The sequence below is a fragment of the Falco punctatus genome, assembly GCF_963210335.1.
Source record: "Falco punctatus genome assembly, chromosome: 13".
NCBI lineage: Eukaryota > Metazoa > Chordata > Aves > Falconiformes > Falconidae > Falco > Falco punctatus.
The window spans coordinates 28,533,154-28,559,269 of NC_137593.1; the positions used below are offsets into that span (position 1 = coordinate 28,533,154).

The following is a 26,116-nucleotide window of genomic DNA, read 5'->3' on the forward strand; positions in this document are numbered from 1 at the left end:
CTTCTTTATGGAGAGTGTGTGATCCTGTGAGATTCACAGGAAGGAGCCTGAAGGGATCAGGATGAAGTGTCCCTCCCTTATAAAGCGACCAAAAAACATGCAAAATGGGCAGAACATCAGACTCAAGGTGACTCGGAAAGCTCTTTCTTGCCTTCCTCCTTTCTGATGGAAAACCCCCACCAAATTAGTGAAGCAGGGCGAAGGAAGCCAAAACACAGCAGGAGCTGTAGTGAACTAACTGCACTCAACATACTGCAAGGGAGAGGGGAATAAAATGACAGGTACTGGGGAAGAGATAAAAGGGAAAAAAGCAGAGATATCCTTCCAAAGGGTTTATTGATCATTGCAGACATGGGTGGATTACAGCACCAGCCCTAGAGCCACATGTAATACTCCAGATTTCGAAGTCACAACCAAGTGGCAAATCTGGTAGGTTTTTAAATTACATTTTAAGAAGGATCTAGAGAAGAGCACAAGGGGGTACAAGGAGGTAAAGGGAGTTTAACCAGCACTGTCTTCTCCATCCAGATCTGTCAAGGACAATGCTGCTTTGCAGGGAGAATGTCCCTTGCAGCCCAGTTGTTTTACTTCTCAGTCCTGCTGTGTCCTCACATACTCCATGAGGAGGTCAGTGTCATGGAAGAACAAAGATTAAATGACGATTAAGTACATTTATGAGAAGATTAAAGATTAAGAACAAAGAGTAAGTGAAAAATCCTGAATAAGAAACACCTGTTTGTGGCAAGGCGCTGCTGTAACAGCTTCTCAAACAGCACTTTTGCTCTGTCCGGTACCAGGAGTTACATATAATCCCCAAACCTGATCCCAAGAGAAGCAGAGTGGCTTGTGTCTACACTGCTCAGGTCTCTGGAGCAGACTGGGTTGCTTTTACTGCTTCAAAATTGTCTCTGGGTAGTAACCTTTAGGCTATTCTGGAGCTGTGCAAAGTACTAAAGTCCATCCATAGGTCCTGCTGCTGCTGCAGTAAGGTGGACTTGGTGGTGTTTGGACTGCTGCTCTTTGCATTTGCCACATCTGTGCTAGCTGAGATTGACTTGGTGTTAATTTTCAGGGCTTTTTTCCAACAGATAATACATGGAAGGAAATAACTGAAAAAACAAAGGTGGGAGTTCCTTAAATTCCTGATTTCACATGCATTTGAATATTTTTTAATAAATCCACCAGCATGATTTCTTTTCAGGATTGATGGAATGAAAGTCACCTGATACATTTGATAGGTTTTTAAAAATATTTTTCTGTTCCTGATCAGCTGTTGTATCAAATTAATGAATTATGTGCTAATGGAAGTTTTACATGCTGGGCACAGTACAAATGCAATGGCTTCTGTAAAGTGTGTCAAAAAGGGAAGTTTTTTATCCTGTGCTGATTAAGGCTGCTGAGCAAGAACGATGAACCCACCCCTGATCAGCTTCAAATGACTAACAGATACCATATGTAATTTGAGTAAAGGAAAGGAAAAATCCACTCCTATGAGTAACGCAAGATGAGGAAAAATTATTTTGACAAACAGGTCTTTATGATGCAAAAGGCAGATTGTGATGCTCACTCATGCTAATTCTTTGGCATTTGCTTAATGAATTGCAGACTATGAAATAACCCGCACTTCTAGAAGTTATGAAAAGATGGGGGGGTGGGGGGGGGTGTTTGGCGGTGCATTCTGATTCCAACATGCCTGCAGCTGCAGAGCCAACCTGACAGCTCCTTGCTCTCCCTGCACCCCTTCTTGCCCCTGCGCCGCCCTGGAGAGCATGCCAACATGTTTACTAGAGCACACAGAAACATTTGCAAGCAAGCCAGCTCGAAAATAATTACTGAACTAGCATTAGACAGTTCTGCTGCCAAGGGTGACAGTCCAGTTTCTCAGACAGCTTTTCAGTGGCAGCATGGGCGTGAGCTCCCACCACCATCTTGCTGCACCCCTTCTCCCTGGCTGTGCTCCACCCAGAGCTGTGCCGGACCAAGCACTTGTGCAGCTTTTTGCTGGAAGGGGATCAGAGAAACAATCCTGCTAAGAATGACCTTTTTCCCTGAGCGCCGGCTCACCTTGCCACTGAAAGAGCAGATGGAAGTGAGCACAGAGAGGACAGTCACTGCTTGAACCGAAGTCATATCTAAGCATGTTCTGAAACTAGAGTGCATGACCTCAGCTATTCGTAGATTTTGAGACATCTTTTCTTAGGAATGAGTTGCACCTGAAAATTATGTAGCATGTGTGAGGCTGCTATTTTAACTTCACAAGTGGTTTTTATAAAATCTGACAGGAATATGGTTGTGGAGAACATGGTCAGGGTCCCACAAATGCATATTCACGTTGTAGAAATGCAATCTGGAAATGGCCCAAACAGACAAGAAAACATCTCACAAAACATCTCTTACACCCAATCGCACTCGCTGTGCAAAGGGAAAGGAAGGGCTATGTCTGTGGGTGCCTCTGGGAGCAGGGAGATAATCCCCTTGGGATCATTTCACACATCTGCGTCACTGTTGCAGAGGCCAAGAACAGTGGGCTCAGACGTTTGCTGAAAGGTAGGTTTGCTTCGGTAGCTTTTGGTTTACCAAGTTTAAATGTGAATAGAAAGGATCAGAGCAGTCTCTGATTGTCTGCCCTTTTTCCTTTGCGCCCTGTTCTCAGGAGCGTTGGGGTGTCTGCCACCACCAGTACAGGGGAGCTGCAAGAGGCCCTCGCTCCTAGGAACTCCAGCTGATTTATCGCCGGTGGCATCTCCTTGGTTCTGCTGGCGAAGAGCAAGAGCTCAAGGAGGGTTGGGCAGACCCCGCAGATCAATGCTTGGTTCTGCAGCAAGTGTTCTGGGCAAAGATTTGGCTTTTACAGTCACAAGACCCTCTTTGAGGGTTGAGGACTGCCTAGCTTTGTAAGTTTAGACCAAGGGCTTGAAAACAAATGGCCATTAAACTTTCAGCAACAAAAGTGAACCAAAGAGATTCCCTGTAGAGTTCAGGTGCTTTCAGTCTAAACTCTCTACTGCACATTTTGGGTGAGCGTTATGGTTTCTAAAGACAACCCAGAACTTTGATGTCAGGTTCCTGAATATTAGGCAGCTTTGACAGGTTGTGTCAGGTGTCTCTCCCTGCCCCTTTAGTACAGGATATTCCTTCATCCCCATCTGTTACAAGCAGCATATAGGGAAAACTGATTTTTCTGAGCTTGAGTTCTCAGTGATTCAATAAACATGGTGGTGTTTTCCGTGACTACATCCTTCCACCCTTGCTTCTGAGTTTGTACAGTGCACTGTATCACTAATTGTCCTATAAGGCCAGCAAAGCACTGAGATGAAACCATTGAAAAGTGGCCTTTAAAAAGTTGTGGTTATCTTAAAATCAGCAAAAGCCGTGAAAATACTGTTCACTTTCCTCTTTCGTTGATTTATCTTTGTGTTCTAGGGCTGGCAGGGAAAAGAAAGGCAGCCAAGCTGCCTCTAGCATGTCTCTTCTCATAAGTGTCAAAGCTAATAGAAACAGAGCTGGAGTTCCCCCTGGGCGTTTCAGTAGTCATCATCTGGAAATCTGCAGCGCTGGAGCTGCTGCCGCACAGCAGGGCTCACCAGCGTTTAAGGCTGTCAGTCACATTGCTGTCTCCACTTTGCAGTTTGCCGCCAGCCTGCTGTCTGGCATGTTCAATTTTACTGCTCCGGCACGTTGCTGCCACCTCTTAAATCTGTGTGGCAAATGGCGCTGGCAATAACCTCAGCAGCAAAAAATGCCGTTAAAAGAGGTACTGAACAGCCCTCTGCCTTGCCGCACATTTAGCAGCACAAATACAGGTGGGTGCAGAGCATTACCCCAACTCTCACTATACAGAAAATGCATTTAGGTGAAGAAAAATAATTGCTGCTGGCAGGTCAGATGGTTGTGGGAGCAGCTGTGGACTGGGAGCGCACCCTCCAGCAGCAGCGTGCGGGGTGACCGGTGCGCTGGGATGTGCCAGCCGGTGTGATGACTCCTGTCTCCAGACTTCAACCCTCTCACAATGCCGTGATTTCAAGAGCACAGAATAAGTCAGTTTTTTGCTTAAACTGAAGGACTGTATTGTAAGACATGGCAGTCCGCTCCATTTGGGTGTCCTTGTTTAATACCTGCACAAGTCAGAGCTGCGTTGACCCATTGGGGATGGGGGTGCTTTAGCTCTGCTGCTTGTATTGCCAGGGTGAAATAAACCAAACGTGACAGCAGTCAGTGGCAGCTGGAGTGCCCGTGATGAGAACAAGGTGCTGTGCCACTCCTCGCAGACGCAGTACTACGTGTTTTAGGAAGAAACAATTCAAGGACTGAGCAAAAATGCCTGTTCAGTGATGCTATGCTGCCCTCACGTGGGTATTTCAGAAATAGCCCACTCTTTAATCCCGACCTGCACTAAACTAATGTTTTAAAACACTCGGGTATCTCCTCCAAGAAAGCCCTTTGCAATCACAGTGATTTTTTTAAATCATTTTCACGGCCTGGGCAGCCTGTGAGGCCGGGGGGGCAAGAGGAGGTCCCGGCCTCGGCCGCAGCCTCCGCCAGCCGGGCGGGCAGCACCATCTCCACCCGGCACCGGCGCTGGCTCCTCTAAAGGCTCGTCAGGCTGTGACCCTCTCGGGACGGACTAGCTCCCGAGCCCGGCGGGGCGACCACCGGAGGCCGCGGCCAAAAGCCAAGACCCCCCCTCAGCGGCGGTGGGGGTGGGCGGGGCCTCGCCTCAGGGCGGGCGGCGGTGGGCGGGGCCTCATCTCAGGGCAGTGGGCGGGGTCTCGCCTCAGGGCCTGTTGCGCGGGGGGTGTAGGCGGGGCCTGGCACGAGCGCGCGGGCTCGTCACTTCCTCTGCGGAGAGCGCTGGCGCCGGGGACGGTCGGGTCGGCGCGGCGGTGGCGGGGAGCGGTGCGACGGGACGATGAGCGACAGCGGGGAGCAGAACTACGGCGAGCGGGTAATACACGGAGCCTGAGTGCGCTGCCCGGCCGCCCCCCCCCTCCCCGCCCCCTTTCTGGGCGGTGCGGCCTCCCCCGTGGCCGCGGCCCGGGCGGAGCGGGTGGCGGAGCCGCCACGGGAGGGGCCGCTGCGGCGCGGCGGGTGAGGAGGCCCCGGCGGACGCGCGTGAGCAGGCCCGACGGGACCGGGGCTTAGCGGGGGAAGATGGCGGCCGGCCTGGCCGGGAGGGCGGTAGGGGCGCGCGGCGGGGACGCTCTAGCTGCCCGCCCGCCGGCGCGCTCCATGGTGAGTCTGCCCGGCGCCATCTTGGGCTGGTGACCGGGCGCGCCGGAGAGGGACAAAATGGCCGAGGGTGGCGGGGCGGCGTGTCCCGGGCCCTGCCGCTGCGCCCCCGCCGGCGCGACTCTAATCGGCGGGGCTGCCGTGTACTTGCCCCGAGCGTAGTGGGTCACGGGCTGTGGCGGGGTCTCCCCCGGGCCTCCCGCGGCAGTGCTGGGGGTGCGCGGCCCTTCAGGCCCCTCCGAGCTCGCAGCTGGGCTGCGGCGGTCTCGCCTGGTGCCGTGGTGCCTCGTCCTCCATCCCCCAGCCCCGTTAGGTAACGTTTGGGTAGGGAAGGAAAATCCCGAGCTGATAGTAGTGTGTGAGCCTTTCTTATACTCCACCAAAGCTGCATTGCAGTTCACTTTCGGTGAATTACTTCATAAATTGAGCTCTGATTTCCTGCTCCTCTCACTCGATTTTAAAATACTAACTCTGCCTCTTGCTGTAGTTGCAGTCTTGCATCCAGGTGGCTTGGTCTCTCGTTTAATGTAAATATGATTGCAGTAGTCGAAGGGTTAAATCTCAGACTGAACGGGCTTAGTGCTAGGGCAGTTTTTTGAAACCTGCTGTAGACTGTGTTCTTTTAAGCTGCATAGCAACTTCGAGATGTTACTGTCTGGATGGAATTTTACCAATACCGCAGTAGATGACTTGCTACACTTTTCATTTTTCGTGTACATCTGCAATACAGATTACTTTCACTAAAGAAAAAACAGCTATGTATCAGTCTTGTTTTCCTTTGTGGTCTTTACTTTTTACTGCAACAAAGTGCAGTGCAGGGGTCAATACTGTGTTTTGGGGTTTTTTTTCCAGTATTAGTTCGTAACTTTTTAACTTACTGTGGCATCAAAGGGAGTTGTGGAGGTGATCAGTAGTTTAAACTTTAAACCTTTATTGGAAGTGGCAAAAAAAAAAAAAGAGAATGTAATGATTCTGAGCACAAAATTGCAGTGTCTGTCTTTGAATATGGTCCTTTCCTACTCAGATGCACTATAATAGGCTTTAATAGTATGAGTGTTTCTACATTAAGGTAGATTAGAAAAATTTCGTCTCCAGGAAGCTAAAAATACTAGATGGAAATGAATGCTGAAAGATAGGGATTAAAGAATAGACTTGTACCACCCCCAGTGTTATCTCTTCATTGGTGTCTTCATGTCACTCTTAAAACTGGTATAATTTTAGTGAGGGAGTATTACTTCTGACTTGCCTAAGGTGGGTTTACGTGTGTTAGTCTTTAAAAAGTTGATTTAATTGCTGTTGTGCCTATCAGACTGAAAACCAGTTAAAGATGGTAGCCTGACAAGAGTAAAGTTTGCCAGGGGATAACCTGCATTGTATTCTCAATCAAAATGAGTGGAAATGTTAAAACCTTTGTAGCCAAGTCTTTGAAACATAATTCAGGGTATGATAGGACAGCGAATGCTGTCCCACCTGCTTTTCCATTCTGTCTCTTCTATACTCATATTAAAAATTATATAAATTATGTGCAGGCAGTCTTCACAGCTTTTGTTGTGAGTTGTTTATAAGTTGTTTGCAGTTTACTTGTTTGTAAAATTAAAAGATAAAAACGATAGAGCTGCAAGCCTGCTATCTCAGACTAGATCAGGGAGTGCCTTTTCTAATGCTATTGCTAGTGTTATTTATGATATTTTTTGCTTACTTAAGGCTTATATTTTACTGAGTCAGTGGCTTTCTACTCTTTCAAGCTGGAAGTGCTAAGGTCTCTGCAGAGCAGAAACAGTGTTTGGATAAATAATGTAGGATATGAATTTACAACTGTCTGTTAAGCTGTTCCAGGTCCGTGCTGCCAACAAGAATTTTGCTCCTGAAAATGTGTTCCTGCTTTCTACCTTGTACTAGTGTTTGTATAGTCAGATCTGGGAATTAAATCAGATTTATTATTATTTTTTTATTTCTGATTCTGCTTCCAGCTGCATTGGTTTGCAGGCTTGACTCGATTGTGTAGCCACGAGTCCTAATGTCAGCCTTGGGGATGAAGAGGTACCAAGTGCTTTTTGCAAGTAATGGGACTTGGTATTTCATCAGCAACACAAACTTAATCTGGCTAATGTCACAGTTTAAGAAGAAAAAAAATCCCCAGTCATATTCTCTTTTACAGTTTATACTCCATTGTGGGATTAAACTCTGAAATATTTTTTTTAACTGAAGAGTCTACATGCAACCAATACTTCAGATACCGGAATATACTTCCAATACTGTCAGTATGTTGTAATTGCCACATTTTTTCAAGTCACTTTTGTTTTCTTTCATTGAAATTGTGCTCACTGAAGTGCCTGTGATTGAGGCATGGAAGGGTTGGAAAGAAGACTAGTGAAAGGAAGAAATAGTGAGTCTCATCCTGTGAATTAGTGCTGATAATGATTACTTGGTATGTGTCTCTGATCAGAAATTGTTTAACATGGTAGTCAGGCTTGTTTGTGTGGTTGTTTTTTTTTTTAATCAGAGCAACTTGAATGGTATAAATGCTCAATTTATAGGTCTACTTACAAGGTACTTAACACACATTCTTTTTTTCAATGCTGATTTTATTACGAACTTGTGGAAGACGTTTGAGAAGGTTAAAAGCAATCTGGGAGCTTGATGCCATGAAAATGATAGGTCATTCTCTGTGTCCTTCCTTCAGATGGCACTTGATCTAACAACTTGGTGGGCTGATTCAGTGTCCTAAGCTGTTAGAAAATAGTTGCTTTTTGCTGATGGGTTAGTTTCTTGCCAGCTTGGTGCAATGAATGAGCCCACAGGGTCAGCGCAAGTGGCAGAGGTGGTGGGAGGAAGCTGGGCTTCTATGCTCATGATCTGTCAGCTTGATTTTTTTTCAAAACACACGGGTTTTTTGGTGGAGAAACACATAATTCTATTTAGGATTTTAAAGTACTAATAATTTTATTTGGCTGTGTCTTACATTATGAAGCAACTGAAATCTGTAACTTGTATTCTCATGAGGAAGAACAGATCTCAGAAGTGCAAAGAACATGCAGTCCGCACTTAAATACGCTACAGCTGCTTCTGTCCATGGAAACCTGTTCTGTCTACTGCCCCCAAAATAATCCTGCTGTTGTGACTTTCCCTGTTTATAGAGTAGATGACTTGTTACGCATCTTCATAAATGTGCTCAGAGGTGTTAAGAAAACCGGCCCTACAGTATTACACATTGTTTTTAAGATGCTTAAAGTATGGAAAGAGTAACTTGGAAACCACAGGCATGGGCTTCGGGGATTCCACATGAATTCCAGTAATGCCTGATGAAGGGGAAGGGTTGTTGGTGAAGATCAAGGGATCTGGTAGTTCTTAAATTCACACTTCACAGAGTCAAGGTTAGGGGGAAAACATGGTTATTTCATAAGGAACACCAGTCTTTATCTGCTTACCAGCAGTGTTTGAATACAGGTAGGATATAGAAGGTTGTTGTTTCTTGTCTTTGTCTACCTGTCATGACAGGAGCCCACTTTGGCATTTTTTAAAGAAACTTACAAGTCACAAAGTGAAAGAGCAAAAAGTAGAAAAAGAAAATGTATTAAGAACAGAGGCAGATATTGGAAACTCCAATTTAAGTGAGCTGTGGGAGTGGCTTGTGTGAACCCTCAATGAGTGTCAGTGTAACTGGTTGTAAACTAAGTTTGGAGTTCTGCAGACTGCTAGTGCTTGAAACTGGGTAGGGAGGATTTCCTGGGGGATGGGGTGCGGAGGGTAACAACTTTGAAATTTTAGGGGTTATTACTAGTCTTAGTAAATATCCGTAATATGCAATTAATTCCTTTCAGGCTGTAAGTAATAAAGAAGTGGTATAATCCTATACAATGGGGTAGATTGAAGATAAAGGTTTTGAAGAAGGATGATCTGGAAACAAAATGTGGATGTTTAAAAACTAGAAAATGTTGTAAAGTCCAAAGGAGCTGGATGAAAATAAACCAGCTGTTTTAATTTTCTGATTTACATATACAGTTGTCTTAGGGTGTTTTTTTCCCAAGTTTCAGATCTTCTGTCCAGTTTCCACATCAATCTTAAAGCAAATCTTTAGCAAAGATTGTCCAAAAAAATGTATCTGATTAAGACTTCAGTCATTTCTTTATGTATGCTAATACCATTTCTCCACCAGTTTCTTCAAAGCTCATTGAGTTCTACAAACTCTACAAAGGGGGTATGGGCTATGTTTATGGGCAAGATCCTCCCTGATGCTTCCCTCCCATCCTGTGTTTGTGTCCTTTTCAATACTACACCACCTGTGTTTGAACATGGCTCCTTCTGTCAAGCATGAATCTGTCAAGAGATTTATGTTTTGTGATCAGAAGTATGCTTCCTCAAATGAAGTACAGTCTTAGTTCTGAGTTTTAGCCCTTCAATCTTGCTTTGTCCAACACTTGTGTTTTTAAAAGAGCTGAAGACTTCTTACGGCTAGATTAATACATTAACTCAGAACTCATGTTCATGGATCATTTGTTTTTGAAGGTAGCAATAGGTTGGGGTTAAATTCATTATTTGCAATTTAAATTAGTTCTCAACATTTGCACTGCCCTTTGCAGGGTTAGTATATGAGGTGGCTACAATTTAAAATACCTGCTTAAACATTTTGACAGAAGAGAATATGACCAACTTCGCATTGTTTCTGTTGTTTTTGGTATTAATTGAAAATGTGCTTTATCCTGCAAGTTGGGTTTCCCCCTGCCTGTGCAACCCCCCACCCTTCCCCAGTACTGTATGGGAGGCAACTGTAAATAGCTAAACTTTTAAGTTCTATGGATGCAGTTTAAGTACAGTTAAATTTTGGATTAGCAAATGCATTTCTGAATGCTTAGTATGGAATGCCCATTAAGTTGAGTGTTCAGGTTAAGAGATGTTACAAAGATAATTATTTTTTGAGAAAAATCTGGTGCTCTGGTGGTGTTAGTGAGTGTTCTTGATCAGAATTGATATAAAATTAGAATTGTTTTTAGAAAAAATAGAATTCTGAATTTTAAATTTTCTCTAGTATCTTCTAGTGTGTTCGAAGTGTTTAAGCTGTATGAATGAAGTTAAGCGTTACACTGGTTTAAAAAAAGTAAGTGCTAATTAGGTTGTGTCGTTACCAGAGAAGATTACAAGTAAAGAACAGAATAGCTGGGATATTATCCGGGAACAGTGTTAGAGTGCATTGCACAGAATTGCATTTTCAGTTGGTGGACAGTTATGATTTACTTGGAAGCATGAAGCCTGCATATGTAATCACACTTGTGCAGGCAGAGTAGGTGTGTGTGTGCTCATAAACCTTTGGATTAAGCCTTCAAAACTGCCAGAATGTCCCAAAAAGTAACATAATTGTAAGTCACTGAAGAAACAACTGCATTCAGAAAGCACATCAGTGAGTTGCTCTAGCTGCAGTAGGGACCTTACTTAAGTTACTTGTTGATTTTGTCTTGAGTACGTGGTAGACCGTGCAAAGTATTTTGAGTTTTCTAATGCTAGAATTCATTAGTAGATAATCAGTTGATCCACTGTGCATTTGCTATTAAATAAAGGCATAAATAGTGAATTCAGTTACTTAGTAATAAGTTAAACTGAATTAACGGAAACTGTTTATAAAATAGTAGGGCATTTGGTAGATTCAGTTCTTGAACTGCATATATATTAAAAGTCCACAAAACATTTTTTTTCTAGTTTCAGTTTTGGCACTAGATTTTATCCTGGAGTTTTTAAATATTCTTCATCCTGTTCTTTTTCTATTAAGGTTAATGTTGAAGAAGGAAAATGCGGAAGTCGCCATTTGACAAGTTTTATAAATGAGAATTATTTGAAGCTCAGGAATAAGTGAAGCTGAAATTTGAAAAAAAAGAAAGTGAATGCATGCTATTTATCAGACCAGAAGTCCCACTTGTAGAATATTGAGCAATTTGTGTGAAGTGGGGAAGATGAAAGAAGTCAGAATTTGAAACGGAAGAATGAAGAAAAGGAATAAAAATGAAGTTAAGATAAGAAGTAATCTGGAATCTGAAAGCACTACGCTAAGTAATTACTAGTCTGTTTATGTGTCCCTGTATATTTTGCTAAACATGCATGCATTATCTGTTTAATAGCAAAAGTATATGCAGGGTAAAGAAGTGTCTACCAGGGAAAAAAAAAAAAAAAAAAACCAAACCACAACTTCTTAAAAATCTAGGCAGTTCTAATGCCAACTGCCCGGACACATAGATATGAATTTTTACCATTTATTTCACTGGAGCTTGTTTACAGACCTTAGGTAAACGAGAAATTGTGTACAAATTAGGCTTTCAATATCTGCGTGCAGGAATCCCGTTCTGCTTCCAGAAGCGGAAGTGCTCATGGGTCTGGCAAGTCGGGGAGGCACACCCCTGCAAGATCTCGATCTAAGGAGGATTCCAGGCGTTCCAGGTCAAAATCTAGATCCAGGTCTGAATCCAGGTGAGTTTACTTCTTTTACCTCTTCCTCCTCTTCAAGTTGGATGGTTATGTTGGAGGTGAACTGAAGTCCAGTTTAGCCCATTTCTGTTTCCAGAGATAATTGGTGATCTGTGGGCATTGAATACAAAGGGGCATGTGTGGTTTCAGGATTGGAAAAGCTAAACTATCAATTCAGATCTCTTTGCAGCTTTTTCTAAGAGGTAGTCAGCTGTGTAGACTTGGATCTCTGCTGATCTCTTGAGTTCACAGGTGGCCAGCCTTTTAAGTCTTAGAATAATGGCTAGTTCCTGAGTTTGAAATGTTAGGGTTTCTTTTTCTGTGCATTAAAAGAAATGGGTGCATCAGCAGATTTTCAGTTTTAGGTCATATTAATGTATTACACTTTCTCACTGGAAGTGATGATGTTTCTGGAGTAGTTAATGGTGTATTCCCTGAAAAAGAAGCAGTAGAGGTAAATGTGAATTTCAACAGACATCTGTCTGACCTTTTAAATAACTTTCAAGTCGAATGGATACATAACAGTCTGGGAAGCTTCAAAGATTAGATAGCTTTCCAAGCTCTCAAAAGTTGTGGAGAAAGTAGCTTATTGTATTTGTTACATGTCAAGGCAAATGTATGCTATGAAAATGCCTTTTGCACACTATTACCTACCCTTATACTCTTGATAAAAAAGCTGTATGCAGTGACAGAATTCCTCTTAAAACTGTTATAAAAAGACATAAAAATATGCTGATAGTCTAGAAATAAGACTGTAAATGTCACTGCTAGCCACTTTACATTGGCTTTACCAGCTGTGTCGTGTAAGAGGTACATTTTAATGAAGAATGAATAGAGGCAACAAAACCTGTAAATGGGTGAATTATGTTATTTTCTAAAGAGTCTAGATAATTGAGTGCTGACTACAGAAATTAATGTGGTCGTAGTTTCTTTACTCATTCGTAAGCATTCCGGTTAAAAAATGTAGGGGTTAGCATGGGATTTCTAGTTGAGCTGTTCAGAATATACTTTATGTGTATAAGCAATGAATTAGACTTGACAAAGCGTGGGAGTCAGGCTGGAGGAAGGCTGACAAGACTGGAAGATAGTGTTTTCCCTCTATCAATGCTGTTTAGATCTCCTTGCAAGGTCAAAGTGATCAGTTTTGGAAGGCTTTTGTGAGAAGGAAGATACTTGGGAAACTTTGACAGCAGAGGAATGGTTTGGTTTTCTTTTGTGTACTTCAGACAGTGTCACAAGTGTCAAATCATGCACTTGCAGTCCCTGTAGTGCAAGAATAAATATGTCAAATTAAATGAATAAATACTTGGTAGAGTAAGACTGCTGTATAAAGTATGGAATTGCGTTAGTGAGGAATTCATAGCACGGCTCAGGAAGTGTCCAGACCAAAAAAAACCCAACCAAGCAAGTCAGGACCCAGCCCCACATATCCTTCTGCACTTTAATCCACAACTGCTAGGGATTTCATACTTCTTTAAAGCACCATGTTTCTCACTTGTGGAATAACTATAATACTGTGTAAGAATGCGACTGCAAATGGTATAAAATGCTGGAAGAAGCAAATACAGGATCTAGAATTTACAAGAGACCTGGCAAATCATTTACAAGAAATCTTATTCAATTAAATCATTACAAGAAATCAATTTAAATGATAAACTGGCAACTGAGTTTTTGATGAACAAAAATACAAGCCTAAGACTACCACGTCTTCCTGAGCATTTAACAGCTGTCTTGAAAATGCCTATGGCTGGAAATACTGGAAGCATATTGCAGAATAAAAGTGTGTGTGTTAGCAGATTTGGGCAGAATTGTGTCAAGGCACGTATTTAGAACCAACATACTTGTATCTCTTTTCAGTGCTGTCACACATTTGAATGTGATCACGAGCAGATCATCTAACTCTGGCTCTCAACAGAGAAATAACCTTGTGAGAACTTTCATAACTCTTAGTAGTTTCTGTTGCAAATGTATTTTTGAGTTACCAGCTTTATAAATTAAACTTTGATTTGGGAACAAATCTGTGTCCTGCGTATTTTATCAGTTGGGGTGTGGATACATGTGGTTTAATAATATGCTTTTATTGAAGTTCTCAGCAGCAGCGTAGCAAGCTTGTTATCTTTGGCTGACTCTGTGAAGTCTAAAGAATTCTTAATGAACAAATAGGATTTTCAGGTGTGGTGGCTTTGCAGCAAAGGAGAATAATGGTAGTACGATGTTTAAGGCAGCATATCAACAGTGCCTATTTAAAATAAGCCTCATTCTCCTGCATAATGGATTGCCTATTGTAGAAGTGTCCAGCTCTTCTTCAGTGTAATGGGTGCATTCTTTCACCTGGAACATTAGTCCTGTGTTTGCTTTTAATTTTTTTCCCTATGTCAGCAGTTGAAATGTAGCTGTATGCATGTGATGAACTTCTTTATTATTAGTAGTATTATTATTATTTTTCTTTCTTTACTGTCTTCCCTGCCTCAGGGAACTTCTCACTTTTTTTACTTTCTGTTGCCAAAAATAATTTATTCTTTCTAAATATGTAGTTAGAAGTGTTGTAATGGGACATGCTGAAGTAATTTCTCCTGGACATATATACATGTTTCAAGGTGAGGAAGACAGAACTTAGTTGGCTCACTTCTTAGGATGCTGAAGGCGTTTTTTTAAGGAGGCCTGTAATGTGCGGAGTATATACTGGTGCAGTTTGACCGTCTGGTGATACACCTAGTGAGAAATCCTGACTGTAGAAGAAGCTGTTAAATGCTCAGGAGTGAAAAACGGGTTCAGGTTAAGAGCTTCATTCATGCCAGCGTAGTGGTGGTGGCGGTACTGTGAAACACAGCTGTGCAATGATACTAGCTTGTGGTCTTGGTCAGTGCTTATCTGCCTTGGCTTCCACAAACTAGAGGAGGGACACTTTAAACACAAACAGGAGCCCAAAGATTAACAATTTATGACTTAAGAGCCTTTGAATATTGAACAGTGTATTGAATTTCTTAGCCTTGCAGTGATTTTTTTTGAGTAGAATTGTAGATTATTCAGTGACTGCAATCAGCAGGCCAAGTGCAGGCATAATATTCCAGTTTAAGTGGCTGCCCAGCTTTTCAGCTAAGATTGTCTGTGTTTGGAGGGCTGAGGGTTTAGTAGAAGGAATTGAAGTGTTTCAGAACATCATGTCCACAGACCTAGTGCTGTCAGAAAACATTTCTGGAACTGTTATGAGGCCTGGGCCGAATAGCGAGCAGTTACACCTTTGCCTAAATAAATTTGAAGTATGAACACGTGAACATTCATGAACAGCTAATGGTAAATAACTGTTAAAATACCAAAAGTTACATAAAGCCTACTAGAGCTTAATTTCTTCAGTTTTGTTAAGCTTTATTTCAAGGGTATTTGCCAGGTTTCTGTGTTTGTAATTAAGCACTGTATAAAAGGTGTATTTGCTTTTTAGTGTCGCTGAAAGCAGTGATAGAATAAGCAGAAGCGTGCATCTGTGCAGTCATGCATGCTTTATGTTAACAGGAGTAAATATGACTTAAGTCGTTAAAAGAAAGCCACCCCAGCTATTTTTACTTAAATGATACTGTAAATATTGTGAATAATCTAAGTAAATGCTGTGTCAAGACAGAATAGCCTTGTTATAGAAAGTTATAAGCTAACTAAAATGGAAGTTGAGTTCCTGTTCTGCAGTAGAAATGCTCTGAAAGCATCTGCAGTAATCTTTAGTACACAGTCCTTGAGTAGTGATAAATAACTGAATCATGTGATACTGCAGGTTTTTGGAAAACGGTTACTTGGGCTTTTTGTTTATGAATATCTTGAGATATTGTTGAAGGGTTAAAAAGCCCAAACAAACCCAACACTGTACCTTTTTCTTTTTTCTTTTTTTCCTCAGATCTAGATCAAGGAGGAGTTCCCGTAGACACTACACAAGATCACGCTCTCGTTCCCGCTCTCATAGGAGATCCAGAAGTAGGTCTTACAGTCGGGATTATCGGCGACGACACAGTCACAGCCATTCACCCATGTCTACTCGCAGACGTCATATTGGAAACAGGGTATGTCTTGTTACAGAACTAGATGGCTTGTACATAGTCCTGAATACATCCTGAAATCACTCCATTAGTTGAGGGTTTCCAGAAACACATTCTGCTTCCTGCTCAAGTTTGTTTAAAAGATAGTGTTGAGGTCAGTTGTCATTTGACTTTTGGTAAACCATGGATCTCTCAGGTTTGCTTAGGATTGTGGAGTGGGGGTGTCTTGTTCATCTGTCTTTAACAGACTCTTTTAGAAGTGCTACCAGTGCAAGCTGTTGTCACTACACCTGCTGTAACAAATGGTCGAATGTATGCAGCAAAGGATGGGGGTAGAATTAGGAGGGAAAAACATTTGTGCTTTTCTTGATTAGAAAGCCTGGGAAGCTAAAATGTTTAGCTAAAAGCTGTTTTGATGGTGCCCTTATTAAGGGAGCATGCAAACCTGTGTGCTTTTAGCTGCTTTACAGGCTCAGGTGGCTAAGTAAGCATGGTGTGGTTTGTGCTGAAGTGGGGAAACAGTGGTAACTAACACAAAGGAAGATATGATCCAGGTCTCTGTATGTATGTATCCCTCCACATTCAACAGTCATCAGTGAGCCTTTGGGGGGGAAACTTAAAATACTCAGTACCTATTATGTGCACTGAGTACCCTGAGGAATGCAAAGTATTCTTGTGAAAGGAGGCTTCTCTGTCTGTAGGTTTGATTGTAATAGTGTCTATTACCAAGTTAACCCAGCCTGAATCTCAGTTGTATCTTGCTTTGTTGTGAAGATCTGACAGTCACAACTTGTGAAATACTTTGCACTGCAAATACAAGCAATTTTATTCTGGTATCTGTTTGTCCCTTCCTTTAGGCAAATCCTGACCCAAATTGTTGTCTTGGTGTGTTTGGATTGAGTCTGTACACCACAGAAAGAGATCTGAGAGAAGTTTTCTCCAAGTATGGTCCAATTGCTGATGTTTCCATTGTGTATGATCAACAGTCTCGGCGTTCGAGAGGATTTGCATTTGTGTACTTCGAAAACGTTGAGGATGCTAAGGAAGTAGGTTGGGGTTCAGCAATGTATGTATGGCATGCTTGCTGTGTTTCAGTTGGTGGGATGTATGTTCTTTAACAGGATAGAGCCTGCGGAAACTCAGAGCCTAAGAAATATTTGGCACCTCATAATAAATGCCAGTCTTAGTTCAAAAGATACCCCCTGTGTACCACAGAGCGGAGAGGCATGAATGCTGGTCCCAGTGTGGGCTGAGTTGTATAATTCACAAAAGCAAACTTCAGGCTAGCACAGTGCAAGCGATGCCAACAAGAAGATAGAAGCACCAGCTCTCTGTTTAAATATGAGATGAGAATTCCTTCCTGAGTCCACATGTGATCTTACATTTAGTACAGGCATGTTCGGAGTGGGCCAGACAGCCATTTCAGAGCTCTGTAGGAGCACTAATGTGCATTCTGCTGACTAATGCTTCAGTCTGAAAGGGGCGTGGGGGGGGAAATCTTTTCTGAAAATAAAAGGCCAGGCTGTTTGTGGCTTCCTGGTGCCTGCAAGTGTTCTTGGGAAACACTGAGGGATTCAGTAAACTGAAGCGGTGTCAATACCATATAACAAATTATGGGATTTGTGCTTAGAAGTGCTATATAATGAACAGGGAATTCTGTACTCCAGGTATGGAATTCTACACACAGGCAAGCCCTTGGAGAGCATTATGCTTATGGACTCTAACTAGGCTTATATTCTGCATAAATTCCACTACTTCAAAGTCTATAGTGTCATCTTTTCCAAATTTGGCAGGAAGGCTTCCATGTTAGGTTGGAGCTTTGGACAACGGTCCTGCTACTTGATAGAAAAAAACCCATTGGTTTTGGGTCGGGGGTTTTCGGTTGTTTTTTTGGTTTTTTTTTTTTTCATATTTACTTGTGACTCAGATATTACTGTATTCAAGATCATGGTGGCTTTTGAGGATGTATGGGAGGGGAACAAAAAACTCCAATCAACATAAGTGTTCTTTTAAATTCTAAATATTTTGCTTCATGTTGTGTGTTGGAGTAGTTACAACTCCCTATGTAAGCATATTCAGAGGTTTCCCTTAATCATGTTAGAAACAGAGGCACTGAAAGAATTGTTAAATTATGTTCCTTCCAGGCCTTTTATGCAGTTTAAGTTACATTTCAAGTGGTTACTGAAGCTTATATCCAGCTGGCCTAGAATGTCTACAGTTTATGTTCAGTGTTACACATAAGGCATAAGTGAAACTTAGATGTGCATCCTGACTGAGCCATTTTAGGACTTCTCTTCATATTCGAAGCAGTGTTTAGAAACTTGTGTTGGTAGTAATGTTCATACCAATTGTATTTTATCACTCTGTTTAGGCAAAGGAACGTGCCAATGGAATGGAGCTGGATGGAAGAAGGATCCGGGTAGACTTCTCCATAACAAAAAGACCTCACACACCTACCCCTGGAATCTATATGGGAAGACCCACTTAGTAAGTGATCTGTGTGGGCTTTTTTCCAAACCAGGTTGTGATAGGATTGTCTTGTGTTCTGTTAAAAACTGTTCTGTATCCCCTCTAGGAGACCTGATTCTATGTGCTTTTCCTAGTTAATCAGGCTTTTGCATTAATGCGCTGTTCTGAAAGCTGTTTCCTTGCTTATGGCTTGGGTGCTGTACATTATGTAGCTGTTTCAGTACTAGGAAACTAAAACACAAAAATCACTGTTGATGCCTAATATTTTTTTTAAAAAAAGTCTCCTTAACAAGGGCTGTGCTAACACTGATGCGATTATCTGGCAAAGCTTCTGAAAACTAAAAAAAAAACCAAACTGATAAAGGAGGCTTTTCAGTATTTAAAAAAGGAACAACAAAACTACCTGTGGACAGCCATCAGTAATAATGCCTATCTCTTCAGCTCTTTAGATAGGTGGGATTAATTTATATAGCACCTGTTGGTGACTGATCTAGGGTTTGCTGAATTACAGTGAACAGAAACCCATATTCATTAGTTAATGCAGCCCAGGCATGAGCTATCTAAAAATCTACAATAAGATATATTTTTTTATGATTTCTAACTTATTTTAAGTTATTATCCTGTGCATGTTCAAATAGCAATGTCTTTTGCAAGCTCAAGTTTTCAAGAGTGGATTAACAAATACTAATTGAGCAGCTGTGTGGCGCAGTTTGAACTCTCTCCACAGAGTATACTTCTGACTTGAAGTTGCCAAGAATGTAAATTGTTTTCCCAAAGACTTCAGCTTATGGTATTGGTGGTTAGGTAGCTGTGTTGAGATTGCAGATTATTTTTTAAGCAGAAAGTTATTCCATAAAGAGCTTTCTGCAAGTTAAAAGTGGATGAAGAGTTGTCATAGAAGGGAATTCCTCATGTGCCTGTGATAGCAAAAGGTCAAGAGGTTTCAGACGAAGGAGGAAAAGTAGCTGCCTTTAATAATGAAATGCTTGAACTTTTAAGTAGTTCTGTTCCCATCTGCACAGATGGGAAAGTGGGAGTGTTCACAACCATTTCAGCTGCGAGGATGCGAGGTAATAATATACCCAGTTAAAATGCTGTATACTGAACTGGCTGTATGCCTACTGAAAGCACTGCAAAGGATACTAATGTTTTACGTTTTATTAAATGTAATTCTCTTTCACTCCTTGTAGTGGCAGCTCACGACGACGAGATTACTATGACAGAGGGTATGACAGAGGATATGATGATCGTGACTATTACAGCAGGTCATACAGGTGAGGCAGTATTTGTAATACTGGACTGCTTTTTAACCTGTGCTTTCTCATCTACATTTCTACCTATATGTGTTAAGGAATTAATCCTACATATATATGCCAAAATATTTTTGTGTTCACTGTCATTCTAAAATCTTACTATGAAATACTTACCAAAGTGACTGCTCAGTACAAGTCAGATCAGTCAAAGAAATGCTTTGTAATGTTTAATCTGTGGCATGAGTTAGTCCCTAATGATTTTTTTAATCTGCGTTAAGTTTTGGGGGAAAAAGTATGTTCTCTGTACTTTCATTTTAAAAGAATCTTTTGTTAGTTCATCTGCTGTCATTGAAGTGGTGGGAATACAGGTGCAAATCTAATACTTGAGTTGGTATTATAGTGCCAACCTACATTTTCAGCGTGGTGTAGTAGACAAAAAGTGGGAGATGTCAGTGGTAATCAGTGTCCTCTACTAACAGTCATGGCACCTCAGGTGTTGCCAGCAATAAGGGGACTGGAACACTACCTGTTCTGCATTGGACATGAGCATAAACCCAGCTTTTTTTAACCTACTCTTGGGTTGGATGTGTGTGTTTTACTTGAAGGACTCACACCACCTATTTCTGTGTGTCTTCAGTCTAAACTTCTGTGTTCGGTAGCATAGTAGTAGTTAGCTGAAAGAGGTGAATATTCAGGCAGCAATATACATTGTCAGAGGGCTAGGAGAGTGGATAGAAAATCTGTTGAAAACATGGTTGGTATGCAGTTGAGTTTGGTGATAAAGCAAGTTTGTTTTCTGCATTTTCCATCAAGACTGCCAACAAGGCTTGTCCCCTGGTGAAATCTTCAGTTTCTGGGACACACTAAGTTGGACACAGAACAAGAGTTCCTCTTTTTTTTTTTTTTTTTTTTTTTTTTTTTTTTTTTTCTGCGGTTACCCAAACATTCCTGTAGCTGCAGAATTCTATAGTAGTACTTCCTAAGGGGTTTACAAAGCTTAAATGCATCAGCAATGGGTGGATTTATGACTGTTCCCTGATGGCAACGATGTACTCATGGAAATACATTAATTCAAATTGCATTATCACATTATAACTCACAGACAAAGGAGATAATGACTTCTGTGATCTTAGCTTTAAGAGTAGTCTTCTGTTGCTTTTTGGGTATAGAAGAAAATACCATCTTTATACGTAGATTGATAGCTGTGTGGACGTTGTCAGTGGCTGAGGGCAGCTATCTCCCCCTTCCCCTCCTACTACTTTCAGATGCTTTTTCCCATGTTGTTGGCACTGCTTCCAGTCTGTTTGTTCCCTCCCTGCCTTGCTTCTAAAGTGCTTCAGTGCTGCTGGGGACAGGGAGGGGATCATGGAGCTCTACATCATCACAGGGAACACGGGAGACAAGTGTTCTGCTCACGTTTCTGGGAAGCTGTCATTAGGGTACTTCTCTGCCTCTAACAATCTGTCTTGTTGAAAACATCAGTGGTTTGAACATTTTGGAGAAGTATACAGTGACAATCTGAAGTCCATACTGGTTATACAAGAATGCAGATATGTTGGGTTTACTTTGCCAGCACTTGTAGGCTTTCATATGTGGTAGTTGCCTCTGACCAAACTTTGTTTCAGAGCACAAGGTACAAAAACTTATTTGGGATAGTTAATGTAGTCTAGTCTCATTTAACGTACTGAAAGTAATTAACTGAAATCTAGAGGGTTAATTAACTAAAGCAGCTTGTCAGAGTCTTGGGGAGCAGAAGAGACTTGCAGCATAGCCTGCTAAGCACTCTGATACAAAGTGGTGCTTCTAGCATGCTTCTCTCGCTTTCTGCCTTTTTTGTATGGGGTTCTGATGTAAACCAATCAAAATGGCAAAGGCACCAAAGGACCAGCAAAAGAATGTAGGGCTATGCGGTGTTTGGTGAGAGTTTATACCATCGGTCGATCTCCTTGAGGTTCTTCGTAGTACAGACTTCCTTACCCTTTCATAAAGGGTGAGGGTGTATCATTTGTCCTTGAAATCTGTTGTTAGTTGCTTGTGTGTTCTTAAAGTGTAATATATTCCTTGTTTAGATTGTAGCGTGACCCAAAGTCTTTAGTGCTTAAGTGTTACCTTTTTTATTCCTGATAGCAAACAGTGGCTCAGATGTTGGTAAAATGCTATTAGAAATTGGAATTGTGTCAGTTCTGGGTGTATGCTAGTGAGAGTAGTTGCAGATCATGTAGTGACAGAACATAAAGTACATGATTAGATGAGGAAGAGCAGGCTATTTAAGAAGTGATGTGAGAAGATGGACTGCTTTAGTTAGTGCGCTTGTCTGAGGGTAGCATATCAGAATTCATGGCCATGCTTCAGCCCAGCTGTTGGCAGTGGTCATGTGCTAGGCGACATTCTGACCCTACATGCTCTCCTGTCCTGTGTCTGTTGTGAACTAGGGCTTTGGGGTGGAAATACTTAGAATATTGACAGCTCCAGCAAGGGTGATTTCCATTTCCTATCTTTAAAAAAACAACAGCCGACACCCCAATGTTCTAAAGCTCACTGCAGAACCTTTCTAATATCTTCTCATAGCAGATAGTGAAAGAGTGAAAGTAAGCCACAAATGGTTTGTCTGTGGCTGCTTTAAAAATATCATGGTCTGCCCAGGTTAGATACCTGCTTTCTCATCCTGCAGATACTGATGATTTGAAGGAGAGAGAATAGTGTTGTGTATGTGGCAAGTACTTCCTTGAGGAAGGGAAAGTTAGAATTGTTCAAGATGCAGTAGAGCATTGCGTACTAGTACTCCACCCAAGAAAATCAATCTGTAAAACTGCTTTGTCTGCCTTGCCCTCTGTGCAGTGAAGCCATAAAGAAAGTACAGTGTCAGATGGGAATTGTCCTGTTAAAACTTCAGTTTCTCCTCATTGCTATTGAATGCTTAATCTTGTCTGGAAAAGTATCTGTAAGCTAAAGAGTAACCTTACAAAAACCAAGTAATTTGCATACTGCCTATGGACCAAATGGAGAAGACGAAAAAATAATAAAGGGAGACCTGCTGATTGAAAGTGTAGTGTTTGGTGGTTCTTATCCTTCATATGATTTACAGCCTTTTTGAGCTGCTGAGAGACATCTGTGGCAGTGAGTGTTCCATAATCCAAACTTTACTTAGTCTCTTCCTGGTAATGCTTTACTGTATCTAAATCTGTGGAGGTACCAGCCCAACCACTTTATATTGTTAAATATATATATTTTTAAGTTCTAGACAGCTTCTATATAAGGGGAAGCTGTACCATAGTTCTTAAATGCCCTTGTTTAAACGTGGCTGTGAAGTGTTAAAATGTAAGGGTGTGGGGTTTTTTCCCTGCCTCCACCTTGGAATCAACTTTTCCTTAGGGTGGTGAATTGATCTTGATGCTTTAAAAAAAAAAAAAGTTTGCCTCGAGTGGGTAAGCATCTGAGAATAGAATTTGTCTTAGAAGTGAAGGCTATGTGCCGATCTTAAACTGCTGCTTGTTGGACAGTATGACATTGTAAAATACAGTATTGGTCAGTTGGAACCTGAATCTTCTTCGGCTGTTCCTTGAAACCAAGTTTAGCCAACTCATTCCAGGAATACATAAAAATGAACATAATGAAGTAATTCAGCATTAACCAGTGTAGGAGCTAATGTTCTCTTGTCTTGATGTCATTTTCTTGTGCTTGATGATGATTTTTGCTTGTACAATGAATTTTTGGTTTGGTTTTGAGTTTTTCGAAAGTCATTCTGTTTTTGTATTCGCAGAGGAGGTGGTGGTGGCGGAGGAGGAGGATGGAGAGCTGTTCAAGATAGGGATCAGTTTTACAGGTATGATAGGAAAGCTTTCAGTGTCTGGTCATCAGCAGAAATATTCTTATACATGATACTTTTTGAGTACTTTGAGTCACGTCTAGGGTATCTTCAAACACATTAACACAAACTGGGTGGATGCTGAACACTTCCAGCTCTCAGTGAGCAGTGGAATTCATTTTGAAGGTTCCCTCATCGCTATGTAAAGGGATGAGGTTAGCAGAGATTCATAGAATGGTTTGGGTTGGAAGGTACCTGAAAATCACCTAGTTCCACCCCTCTGCCATGGGCAGAGTCACCTTTGACTACACCAGGGTGCTTCCAGCCTGGCCCTGGGCACTGCCAGGGATGAGGCAGCCTGTGCCGGCACCTCACCACCCTCACAGGAAAGAATTTCTTCCTAATATCTAATCTAAATCTCCCCTTTCAGTTGCAAAACATTCCCCCTTGTACTGTCACTACAGGCCCTGGTAAAAAGTCTGTCCCCCATCTTTCTTACAAGCCTGCTTTAGGTACTAGAAGGCTGCTGTAAGGTCTGCCTGGAGCCTTCTCTTCTCCGGGCTGGACAACCCCAGCACTCTCAGCCCATCTCCATAGGAGAGGGGCTCCAGCCCTCTGTCATCTTACTGTGCTCCTCTGGACCTGCTCCGGCAGGTCCATGCTCTTGTGCTGGGGGCCCCAGAGCTGGATGCAGCGCTGCAGGTGGGATCTCATGAGAGCAGAGTAGAGGGGTAATCACCTCCCTTAACCTGCTGGCCATGCTGCTGGTGATGCAGCCCAAGATACGGTTGGCTTTCTGGGATGCAAGTGCACATTGTCAGGCCATGTTGAGCTTTTCGTCCACCGAGACCCCCAAGCTCTTCTCCTCAGGGCTGCTCTCAACCTGTTCTCTGCCCAGATCCTGGCCCAGGTGCAGGACCTAGGGACAAATTAGTGCAGCTTTGCACAGGAAAAACTTGTGATTTATGCCAAGAAGTTAATGTCCAGCGTGTTGGGGAATGTGTTTTTTTATTAGGAGATTGGTAGAACTGGGCAAGAAAATGCAAAACTTGGGAGTGCCGGGATTGGAGGGGTTTGGGGTGGGGTTGGTTGTAGCAGTGGCTGCTAGTCAATTAAACTCTTAATCTTGGAACAAATCATTTAGATTTAATGTTAAGGTGTGATTTGGCTTACTCTGCTTGTTCGGGATGCTCCTGGCTTGAAACACTAAAATCACATGTAGTCAAATTGTGAATGCAAGAGAGCTTATATTTCTTCTATTAGTCCAAAGTAATAATACTCTGACTCAGTAATGGAGTATTAAGAAAAGTCAAATATTTGCTTTGTTATCCAGTAGAAATGTTGATGAACTGTTCATGTGCTCGTTACCAAGAGTGTGCTTGGGAAAGCTACCAGGATGGGGTTAGAGGTATCCACATAAAGCGGCTGCCGCTCAGCAGGCTGTAACAAAGGGATTGTTTCTGTTGCCCTTTCACAGGAGGAGATCACCATCCCCATATTACAGCCGAGGGGGCTACAGATCTCGATCCAGATCTCGATCCTATTCACCTCGTAAGTAGTTGTAAGAGTTCACATGTCAAAAGCGAGTTTCTGCTTTGCCCGGACAGCTTCTTTTGAGCTTTTGTGTCTGTAAAGACTATTTGACTTCTAATTTTTGAACCACAGTTCCCTTTAATGTGTCATTGAGCAACTGGCAACCTTGAGGACAGAGCAAATATTTAGTTTGCAGAAAAATAAACTAGATAATGCCACTTGTTAAAAAGTCTGAGGTACTGTTTCTTTCTACGAAAAAGTACGTCAACAGTTTGGTTACTCTAGGACAGCAAGGCCGAATTCCCAAGCCTCACACAGTCTTAACACTGAAACTAAATTTCCCAACATAACTTGTTAAAGAGGAGGTTAACTTCATCCAAGGTCCAAACAGTGCTGCCTTCTTTTTTTTTTTTTTTTTTTTCTGAATTGCGTATTTGCATGGAAGATGAAGCTGTGATTTGATGGCAGAAATTTAATAAAACACAATAGCATTCCTAGCATACTCCTTTGTAATGGAGACAGAGGGAATGAATAGGTTGTGTTCTCATGTTTACCCCTTGTGTCCAAATGAAAACAAGTGTAACTGCTTTTACTGGTACGTAGGGAGGCTGCCGCGGTGGAGTTCTCATTGTGCGCTGAGGCGGCAGCCCTGGGCATACAACAGGAATCGGGGGTTTTCCTGCACAAAGGGACTTGCTGGCAGATCTGCACTTTGTTACAGACAAATCATAAGGCGCTCGGGTCTGGTGCAGATTCGACGCGTGGCGGTGAATTCAGACAGAAATCTTGATCTGTCAATCCTTGGAAGCCTAATTGTGTGTATGTTTTGTTTTTTCTTTCAGGTCGCTATTAAAGCATGACACATAGAGGAATTTCTAGCTACAGCCTTTGAGTTGAAATTGCAACTTTGTGGACAATATTTTTATTGTCTCTTCTGTTTAAACAAAGTGAACAGTGCCTAGTGAATAGGTGACTTTTACACCTTTGATGAAGACTACTTCTGTGGTGTTAAATGCTGTTTCATTCTGCGTATTTGTGTAGTTTGGTGCTTTGTTTCAAGCTGTGTTTCAAAAGGGGTATGTTTTGCATGTATTTTTTTTAGTCTCAGTTTTGACTCCTGAAAGGTTTCTATTGTAAAGACAAACTGTTCAGTTAGTTTTTTCTACTGATTCCAAGGTATTCTGAAGATCAAAACCTGTGTAAAATGCTTTCAAAAAGTGAAAAATAAAAAGAAGTTTGTTTTTTCTTTTCCTACTTAATTTTGCCAAGTTGTGGGTTGAAAAGAGACTACAACACTTGCCTGTGTATTCTGAAATAATGTTTAAAGCCCAGAAGTAAACTTCACCCTAATTCTG

General features: G+C 42.0%; 1 protein-coding gene across 4 annotated transcripts; it reads left to right on the plus strand.

The window, feature by feature from the left end:
* The first annotated feature begins 4,789 nt into the window (after window positions 1-4,789).
* TRA2B (transformer 2 beta homolog) lies at window positions 4,790-26,116 on the plus strand. 4 transcript variants are annotated; one of them, XM_080409857.1, is made up of 11 exons: window positions 4,866-4,945; window positions 7,560-7,657; window positions 10,991-11,268; window positions 11,549-11,682; window positions 15,563-15,725; window positions 16,559-16,747; window positions 18,073-18,188; window positions 19,361-19,444; window positions 23,184-23,246; window positions 24,706-24,779; window positions 25,604-26,116. In XM_080409857.1, the coding sequence occupies exons 5-11, from the start codon at window positions 15,693-15,695 to the stop codon at window positions 25,612-25,614; spliced, it is 570 nt and encodes a 189-aa protein (XP_080265983.1). In that variant the 5' UTR covers window positions 4,866-4,945; window positions 7,560-7,657; window positions 10,991-11,268; window positions 11,549-11,682; window positions 15,563-15,692; the 3' UTR covers window positions 25,615-26,116. The 4 variants fall into 4 exon arrangements, with proteins under 4 accessions (XP_080265981.1, XP_080265982.1, XP_080265984.1 ...); XM_080409856.1 differs by lacking the exon at window positions 7,560-7,657 and having other exon boundaries at window positions 4,814-4,945; XM_080409855.1 differs by lacking the exons at window positions 7,560-7,657; window positions 10,991-11,268 and having other exon boundaries at window positions 4,790-4,945.

Bases quoted from the DNA above. Each gene is read 5' to 3' on its own strand.
- TRA2B (XM_080409855.1), top strand. From the start codon at position 4,910: ATGAGCGACAGCGGGGAGCAGAACTACGGCGAGCGG. The intron at 4,946-11,548 runs GTAATACACGGA...ATCTGCGTGCAG, and splicing joins AGCAGAACTACGGCGAGCGG to GAATCCCGTTCTGCTTCCAG. The intron at 18,189-19,360 runs GTAAGTGATCTG...CACTCCTTGTAG, and splicing joins TATATGGGAAGACCCACTTA to TGGCAGCTCACGACGACGAG.